This window comes from Solanum tuberosum, unplaced genomic scaffold (genome assembly GCF_000226075.1).
Source record: "Solanum tuberosum cultivar DM 1-3 516 R44 unplaced genomic scaffold, SolTub_3.0 scf00118, whole genome shotgun sequence".
NCBI lineage: Eukaryota > Viridiplantae > Streptophyta > Magnoliopsida > Solanales > Solanaceae > Solanum > Solanum tuberosum.
Window position 1 is genome coordinate 826984 of NW_006239043.1, and position 9367 is coordinate 836350.

Genomic DNA, 9367 nt, shown 5'->3' on the forward strand with positions numbered 1-9367 from the left:
TATATATATATATATATATATATATATTGACATATTTAATACCACAAGTTTAAAAAAATGTCATAACAACACAAATATTATGACATATCTAGACCACAATTTTAAAAATATTCATTTATTTCTTAAATTGTTCATATATGATAATTAAAAGTTCCCATATTAAGTAGATGATGGTAGTTTGAGAACTCCAAGTTCCCTTGCACTTCTAATATTGTCATCCAATATCTTCTTCATGTCATATTTGTACACAAAACCCTTCTCCATGAGCTTATTTGATCCCCATTTCACTTCTCTCTTTGGATCATCCAAGTACCTGTTTAATTGAAAGATTCAAAACAAACTTATTAGCAAAACTAATAATCCTTCAGATATATTAAAATGAAGCACTTTTAGTCTACTTTTACAAACTTGAAGGATTACATTTTAAACTTATATACACCAACAACATAAAGAAATTTCACACTATCATTATAGATTCCAATTTTAACAGAGCGGTAACTCTGTTCTGCTGGTTACTGATCCATATATGTTTGCCATGTATGCACAAAGAAAACTCAAGAACTACCTCCAATATCAATGTGGTAGGGTGGTAAGTACTCTTTTATACTTAATCAAACATCACGGGTTCAAACTCAGAAAATGAAGTTGTGTTTGCTAGGGAGCACTTTACCACCAAACAACCGTATGATAGAATCCGTATTAGTTGGATTCCAAACCAGATACCAGACACCAAAGAGTGTAGATGAAAGATAAGGTACTTACTTTTGGTTGACATGAAATTCTGGATAGTTTTGTTGATAATAAGATGCAATTTCTGCAGAAGAAACAAATGCACTAGCACACAAGAATCTACCATTCATAGAATCATTATTTTCCATTGAGAAAATGTGAGCTTGACAAACATCTTCAATGTGTATAATTGGAACTTTTCCATCAACCTCTTCTATGAACTTGAGTTGATTGTAATAAATTTCATCACCAGTTATCACCGACAACATAGCAGCCACGCCTGGTGAGATATTTGACAAGAGTGTTGTTCCTCCAACAAGACCAAAACTTAAGCTCACAACCTCAAATCGATCTTTGCCAAAGTTCAAGATTTCTCTGTCACATTCTGTCTTTGCTTCCACATAATTCTATACCATTCAAAAAGAAAATGGTCTAGTCTGTGTTAGTCTTGGTGGACAGAGTTACATGATACATGTGTTGGTACGTAGAAGATAACAAACATCAAGAGAAATAGTCTAAATAGACGCAAACTGACCCCAACGCCATCGGTTACTAATAAGAAAGAAATCTTACCATAACAAAATCATCACTAAAAGGGAAACGGACATTGAGAGGAGTCCAACATGTTTCATCCATCAAATCCTTGAAGCCATTGCCATCATCCTTCATTGGTGAAGCAGCAAGCACAGTGCCTGTATATATAAGCCTCTTTACAGTACCAGACTTTATACAAGACATTGCAATATTCTTCACTGATGCAACTGCTGCTTCTACTGGATTCTTGTACTGTTACAATATTCAATCCCACAAAATAAATATATAATTTTCATACAAGAGGTGTTTGACTGACCACCCTTCTCCAACTATAGCTAGCTCCAACCCTGACGACCAACAAGCACTTAGAGCGTAGCTTAGCTAGCTAGCAACCGATGTAGTACTCCCTTTGTTTCAATTTGTGTGTCTAGTTTCAACTTGACACGAAGTTTAAGAAAGTAAAAAAGACTTTTGAATCTGGTGGTCTTAAATTAAACATATGTAGGATGTACCAAAATACTTTTTAATATTGTGATCTTAGACTTGTCATGTGGAAAGTTAGAATTAAAGAGCTGTCAAAAAAAAGGAAAGAGACATTTTTTTAAAACCTATTACTAAAAAGAAAAGTAAGACAAACAAATGAAAACGGAGGGAGTATGTAAGAACCATGAGTGGAGTACATATACTTGTGCAAACGCAATTAGAAGTAGGTGAAATTATCGAGATGCATACAAGCTAACCCCGAACAATGTTAAAAATAGGTACCTGAAATCCCTCAGTATGTAGAAAAGTAGTGGCCACATGACAAACAAATTCACAACCTTGGATTGCTTGCTCAAATTCTTCTGGTCTATACATATCAGCTTGAAATAACTTCAAATTTTCTTCTGCATTAGGCAAGCTCTTCAACAAGCCTACCTTTGATTTGTCCTCTACAAAATTATCACAATTTATGAGTCTTTTACACCATCCTGTATTTGAAATTTACAAATCCAACTAGTTTGGATTTGTGTCATGTACAGTTGTGGCGGAGACAAAATTTTCACTATGTAGTTCAACTTACTATATTTACATAAAAATTAACCTTATATATACAAGCCGATTAATTTCCTCTAAGGCGTTTGGATGAATAACCTTCCGTCCTCCTCCATCTAGCTCTGCCTCTAGCGTAGGACTAAAGGGGTAAGGACTCTTCCATCCCTCGTCCCATCAACAGTATAATTCATTTCAACAACAATAAGAACATATTCAGTATAACATCACTTGTGAAGCTTGGGAGGGTGGAGTATACGCAGACCTTACCCCTACTTTTGTGAGGTAAAGACGTTGTTTCCACCCCCTCCCTCTTGCTTCACCTCTAGTGTAGAACCCATCAAAGAGATAAGGGGTCTTTAACAGAAATTTCTAAGGAAAAACAAAAATCACAAATAGCCACTGAATACTATCCTAGAGTTTCATATTCCACGAGCAAAACTATTTTTATCAAATCCATGACTTAGCTTATAGTTAATGCCTTAATGGCGAAGAATCTCATCCATCCCATCAACAACAGTAGAATTCATTACAACGTACAACATACTCAGTATAGTCTCACTTGTGAGGTTCGGAAAGGATGGGGTGTACACAGACGTTACTCCTACCTCGACTCGAGACAATTCATTATTGATTGAAAAAAAAAAAAAAAAAGTAAAATCAAGAATTACATACCTAAGTTCCTAAGCGTGGCATGAACTTTGTAGCCATTTTCAAGAAGTTTTTTCACCAGAAATGAAGCTATGTATCCTGAACCACCAGTAACACAAACCACCATTGAACTTCTATGTTTATCCTCCATAGATAAATCCTTATTTTTCTCTATTTGTATTATTTCTTCAAAGACTTCTGACTTCTAAAGCCACACTTTTAATTGGTATATTTTGCATGATACTTTCTTTACCTTACTCTCTGTCTCAATTATATAGCAATGTTTGATTTGACATGATTTTTATTTTTTAAAATGTTGTGATTTAAAATAAGTTGGTGAATATTTATGTGTGACTATTAATCATCTCAACAATAATAACAATAATATTTTTGATAGATTGTTGACTCAAATGACTATTAATCATCTCATTAAAGTGAAATGAGAATTTTGAAATATAGGGAAGCATTATTACATTCTTTTTAGAAAATACGAAAAATTAAGTATGACACATAAATTGAGATGGAGAGAATAAGATTTAACTTTACACTAATGGTGTAATTTTTTTCCATATTTATATATTTTAAGATGTTATATATAATAATCTAACTTTTTTAAGTTATTCATTGCACATTTAATGAGTGATTACTAATAATAATTATTTCTTTAAATGATGTTATATTATAAATACTCCATCCGTCTCATTTTATATGTCATCTCTTTCTATAAATAACTGAACCACAATACTTATCATCTTATAAAATTTATGTATAAAGTACCATATTTTGCCTATTATACCCTTGATAAAATAGTTAATTTATCTTGTCATTTATTAATAAAGTTGACTTAAGAAAAATTAAATAAAAGTAGAAGGATAAAGTTACATCATTTCTTAATGCAAGTACAAAGTAAAAATGTGACATATAAAATGGGACGGAGGGAGTAATATTTTATACTACAAGTGTCAAATTCAATCTAGAAGAAGTCTTTATTGGAGTGGTACAACTAGTGGGTTTCTTTTGTCTATATAGTATATATATTGCCCACAAGTAATGGTGACCTTTTGTTGTTTCTCTTTTTCATTTTTTAATTGACTCCTTGTGGTTTACATATTTACTAGTTATTGGAAATGTGTATTGCACGTTTATCCCATACATAGAGGTGGATCCATACTTGTAAGTGGACGTGCACGTGCACCTGTTAATTTCGGGAATTTTATATATATATATATATATATATTGAAAAACTGACAAAAATTAGGATATAATTAGTTGTGCACCCAAGAGAAAAACATAAGTACAAGTTAGGCGAACCATCTTGAGACCATGGTTTGAATTCAGAGAATATCCTTTTTCACTGTTTTTATTTAAAGTTAAATTCTAGGTTCGCATCTCCCATACAAATATATAAATTTTGTATAGGCCTAATTTCATATTGATAATTATTTGTCACATAATATTTTTATAAATAAAGATGACATTGTATTGAGAAGCAAGGACCACAAGTGTAAGATATCTCCCCTCCAACGAGCTCTGGAAGTGAGCTGTTCATAGACATGCAAGTATTATGCACAATAAATCATCAAAGAGGTTTGCATTTGCAGCTAAACCAACTAAAGAATTCACAAGCATGTGGCATATATATCAACAAAAAAAATTAGTAGTGCAGAGAACCAAGAACTGACATATATTTGCCAGAACAAAAAAAACAGTTCATTCAGTACACAGGCGCGATAGCTGAACAAAAAATTTATTGTAACATACGTCAAATCTGTTTTGATTGTTTGTAACATATGTCAAATCTTTTTATAAGTGAGAAAAATGACTTCAATATCGTCTGAATCAAGCGTAGGAGCAAAAAACCTTGCTCAAAACTGAAGAATGGTTCGATTTCAAATGTAATCTGTTGGGGGAAAAAAACAGCGCAACTCAACTTTCTAAATCAAGACTTGACAATGTAATTCTGTCGGCTGATGGGGTTCATGACCACTGGGGGACCAGCAGTGCGAGGCCATGCCTGGAATTTCTTGTCTGTTTCTTTCCACCAATCAGTGTTGGTAATGGTGCTTGGAGTAGTACCTGTTTTGAGATACCACAAGTTGACTGTCAGCATAGCAGAGGAAGTTCACGATCACAGAACTAACAAAAAGAACTAGAACTTGCCTCCAAACACTTTCCCGTCAGAAATAACAGTGTCACAAACATATGCAACGACAAAAGATCCCGCAAGAGAACCAATGATGTACTTGGTAGCCATCTTGGAGCTCCTAAAACTGGAAGATACAGTAAAACCATAGTAAGAAAAGAGTTTTTTTTTTTTTTCCATTCAACATCAAAGCATTCAATTATTACACAAACCAGTATCTCAAGATATAGCTCACAGACGATCTTTTTACGCCATCATGAGGCTGCAGATTCAATTATGTATGTTTCAACGGATTATCTCAAGCTACAGCACATATGTAATCTTTTTGCCACCATCATGTGACTTGGGACGTGATGGAAATATAACTAACAGATTTTCTCAAGGTACTGATGAACTGCGTGATTTAGTAGCCTACTGTATGATATACCATTCAAATCTATAAAGACAAGAACATACAGCTACATACTTGAAATCTTCAAACTAAAACTATATTTCTTGTCATACTTAACAAAAATAAAAATGTTAGTTCAATAAAACAGGGGAATCTTAGAGGATAATACCCTCTTGCATATGGTGGTCAGTCTGGAGGGAGAGAAATGGAAGGTGTTTTGAAGACAAAATCAGATCAGTCCATGATGTGAAATGGAACTGCCTGGAGACTTTATTTTTTTGGTGTAAACAGAACTGTATAGAGGAAATAGAGGAGTTAGTAGAATTTCTAGGAGCTTTGTAAAGCTAGAGTCTACTTGCTTTGTAACTTGTTTCTGATGGTGGCCAGCATTCCCAATGCTGAAGAATACAACATTACTAATCCTCAAAAAAAACAAGGGAATCTTAGTAGCTCAGTTGGTTGGCTACCAAAGTCGTGAGGGTTCGATTTTTTCCTACCTTGTAATCCCCTCCTTCCCGTTTCCCCTTCCCCCACCCCCCACCATTTTATTTATTTATTTTTTAAAATAAAAATAAGTTCAGAAAAACAGGCAACAGAGCAGAGTGAAGGAAGAAAAAGATGTTGAATCACAAGTCCTAGAAAAAGCATATACTCCTTCCATTCATGCTGCAGTAGAAGTGAAGGAAAGAAGGCATCTATTTCCTCTTTCTACCATACTTTTGGGGATGGTTGAAAATACTACATGAGGACTTCATCATAAAAATACTACTCTCTCTGTGCCCAATTTATGTGGCACCCTTTCTTTTTAGTCTGTCCCAAAAAGAATGTCAACTTTCTATAGCCACACAAATGTCTAAGGTTTGTTTTAGACCACTAGTTTCAAAAGTCTTTCCTTTTTCTTAAACTGTGTCAAGTCAAACGGTGCCACATAAATTGGGATGGAGGGGGTTCATGAGTATGTTGTGCATCTTCCCATTTTAGTTCCTAAAAAGCTAGTGTGGGAAATAGACCTTATTCAGCCTACTAACCCTCTTTCTTTTCCACTGAAACATAGCATAAATCATTTCCAGAATATAGAACGGAACTCATGCCAGCACTAGATTGGTTAATGTCTACAACCCATTAGCAATCAACTGGAGTGCCAAATGCAAATAGGGAAAAAGAAAAAAAAAAGGATAAAAATAGGAAAACATAAACGCAGACGAAAGTGAGTTCACGTTCAATTAAGTTTCATTTATCTTCGTTATAAGGTTCAGATTTCAAAATCACATCTGAGTGTCTACACCTACCCACAAGGCTCAACTAGATCAACAGTTCCTTCCAAGTTCCAATTAATCTATCATAACATTCTGTAAATGCTCCCATTGGTATATGTTTTGGACACAAAATATACTACTTCAGATATGATTGCATTTAGGGTGCTATGAATTTTGGTTAATTCGATACGCAAAGGTGAAGCTTCTTTTTGAACAATTAAAAAAATCTACACCACATCAAGAAGAGAACATAAAGAGAAGCAATCAACTTCTATTAGCACTATTCCAGTACCTCAAAAATCAAGGCAATAATCACTTCCATAATATATGATTCATAAAATCGCTTCTTTATGAATAAACAGACAATTACTCATCAATCCAAGCAGCTAGAAATACACAGAGAACGACTTAATGTATTAGATCAATCCTATTCTACGTCCTCTTCCCTTTCAGACGGGTGGTTAATAAGTACGAAATAATAAAGCAGAACTCATTAACCTAACGATGCTTTACAAATTGGACAATGTTCAATAGAAACCTACAACAAATCATGGAGAGACACGACGAAAACAGCCATGAATAGCTCGTGAAAAGAACACAACATACAGACATTCCATCTTCCCCAGCCAACAAAAGTAAATACACACATTTGATTCATTTCTCTTTTACTGACATGTACATCAGTCAGTACATACGAAACAAAGGGAAGCGGCAAATTAACTAAAACCATTCACATCCTAGAGTAAAATATTAAAAAAGGAACCATATCATGACTGCTCCGACTTCCAAGAAGCATTTCCCAGAACCAATGAAAAATATAAAATTTAGGTCAAGGAGCAACAAGTATGAACCATACTAATCATATTGAGCTCTTCATGAAACATTAACCTATACCATAGAAAACATAATTCATGCCAAAAAACTAAGCTTGGCTTCGACAGAAACCAAACAGATGATGACCCATCAATTCTAACCACTCAAATCGCATTGATAACAATAAAAAGTAATCAACATATTGGGCTCTTCAGGAAGCATTAACCTATACGAAAGAAAACATAATTCATGCCAAAAAAAGCAAGCTTGGCTTCGACACAGACCAAACAGAGATGACACATTAATCCTAACAACTAAAATCCCATTGATAACAATAAAAAGTAATCAAACTGATCATATTGAGCTCTTCAGGAAGCATTACCTAAACCAAAGAAAACATGATTCATGCCAAAAAAGCAAGGTTGGCTTCAACACAAACCAAACAGATGATGACCCATTAATCCTAACCACTCAAATCCCATTGATAACGATAAAAATTAATCAAGCTAATCATATTGAGCTCTACAGGAAACATTAACCCATCATTCCAATTTTCCAAAAAAGCAAGCCAGGCTTCAACAGAAACCAAACAGATGAAGACCCATTAATCCTAACCACTCAAATCCCACTGATAACAATAAAAAGTAATCAAACTAATCATATTGAGCTCTTCATGAAGCATTAACCTATACCATAAAATACAAAATTCATACCAAATATCAAACTTTTCTCCAATACAAACTAAATATAAATGACCTATTAATCCTAAACACCCAAATCACACAAATAATGGTTAAAACTTAAATCAAATAAATCATTTTATAATCCCACCAAGCACCATAAACCAACACCCAATAAGATCAATTCACATCAAGATTCGATCCATCGCTACACTACAAACAAAACAGAAAACGACACATCAATCCAAACAGCATAGATCACACATAAAAATGTAATATTGACCCTAAGAAGCAATAAAATCAAATACCCAACTCAAATAACAAACATGGTGGCACAAGATTTGCAATAAATCTATACATGTATAGAGAAAAAAACAAGGGGGTGGGGGGTGGGGGTGGGTATTTACCGTGATGAAGAGCAGAGAGAATGGAAATCAAAGAGACTGCAGATGTAAAAAAAATTGTTCTTTGCTGAATGTTCTTCTCGAGTAGAATTTTATAGAAGGGTTTTCTAAGGTCAAAACGACAGCGTTTTGATGTTTATATTGTGAAAGTGATGTCGTTTTGATTGTATTTTTTGTTTTTAGAATGGGTCAAAAATGGGAGTTGGAATCAAGTTTTGGGCCTAGGCTCAAATTTGTTTTCTTTTATTTTGTTTTTGAGATAGTTTCAAATATATACAATAAAGTAATTAGTTTACAACGAATAGAATGTCGTTTTATTTACATAAAAAATAGTCAAAATAATTGGAATTATATATTAACTATACTATAGCCAGTGAAAAGTTATAGAAAGTATACATTGACTATACAATATAGCGTACATATAAATGAGTTATACAGTAACTATACATTATGATACACTAAAAAAAAACTAAACATAGCTTAACTATACATGAGTCAATCTCGATCAACTTGAAATCACCTCTAAATAGTCTCAAACTTTAGATATGAAATTATCTCGATGTTTCGAGTCTCTTGATATATAATTCACTCGAAACGATTCACGATTGTGATACGTCAAATTTTAAAGAAAAAAAAAACAATGAAGAACAAAGAACAAAGAAGGAGGAGGAGGAAGGAAGAAGTAAAATAAGCCGTTAATGGCGAAATGGGAAGGAAGAAGAAGAAGATTAGAA

At 33.7% G+C, this 9367-nt stretch overlaps 2 protein-coding genes across 2 annotated transcripts; both read right to left on the reverse strand.

The window, feature by feature from the left end:
- Positions 1–52: 52 nt before the first annotated feature.
- On the reverse strand, positions 53–3200 carry LOC102580754 (anthocyanidin reductase-like). The gene is made up of 5 exons (XM_006350138.2): positions 2971–3200; positions 2029–2195; positions 1303–1515; positions 763–1136; positions 53–313 (listed from the first exon to the last, which is right to left on the reverse strand). Exons 1-5 carry the CDS (start codon positions 3095–3097, stop codon positions 160–162), a joined length of 1035 nt encoding a protein of 344 aa, XP_006350200.1. The 5' UTR covers positions 3098–3200; the 3' UTR covers positions 53–159.
- Positions 3201–4607: 1407 nt separating this feature from the next.
- Positions 4608–8730, reverse strand: LOC102581647 (uncharacterized). Its single transcript, XM_006350141.2, has 3 exons — positions 8637–8730; positions 5107–5216; positions 4608–5022 (listed from the first exon to the last, which is right to left on the reverse strand). Exons 2-3 carry the CDS (start codon positions 5198–5200, stop codon positions 4886–4888), a joined length of 231 nt encoding a protein of 76 aa, XP_006350203.1. The 5' UTR covers positions 5201–5216; positions 8637–8730; the 3' UTR covers positions 4608–4885.
- Between the last annotated feature and the right edge of the window lie 637 nt (positions 8731–9367).

Bases quoted from the DNA above. Each gene is read 5' to 3' on its own strand.
- LOC102580754 (XM_006350138.2), bottom strand. From the start codon at position 3,097: ATGGAGGATAAACATAGAAGTTCAATGGTGGTTTGTGTTACTGGTGGT. The intron at 1,516-2,028 runs GTACCTATTTTT...ATATTGTAACAG, and splicing joins TACATACTGAGGGATTTCAG to TACAAGAATCCAGTAGAAGC. The intron at 1,137-1,302 runs GTAAGATTTCTT...TGAATGGTATAG, and splicing joins TTAGTGATGATTTTGTTATG to AATTATGTGGAAGCAAAGAC.
- LOC102581647 (XM_006350141.2), bottom strand. From the start codon at position 5,200: ATGGCTACCAAGTACATCATTGGTTCTCTTGCGGGATCTTTTGTCGTT. The intron at 5,023-5,106 runs GCAAGTTCTAGT...ATCTCAAAACAG, and splicing joins TGACGGGAAAGTGTTTGGAG to GTACTACTCCAAGCACCATT.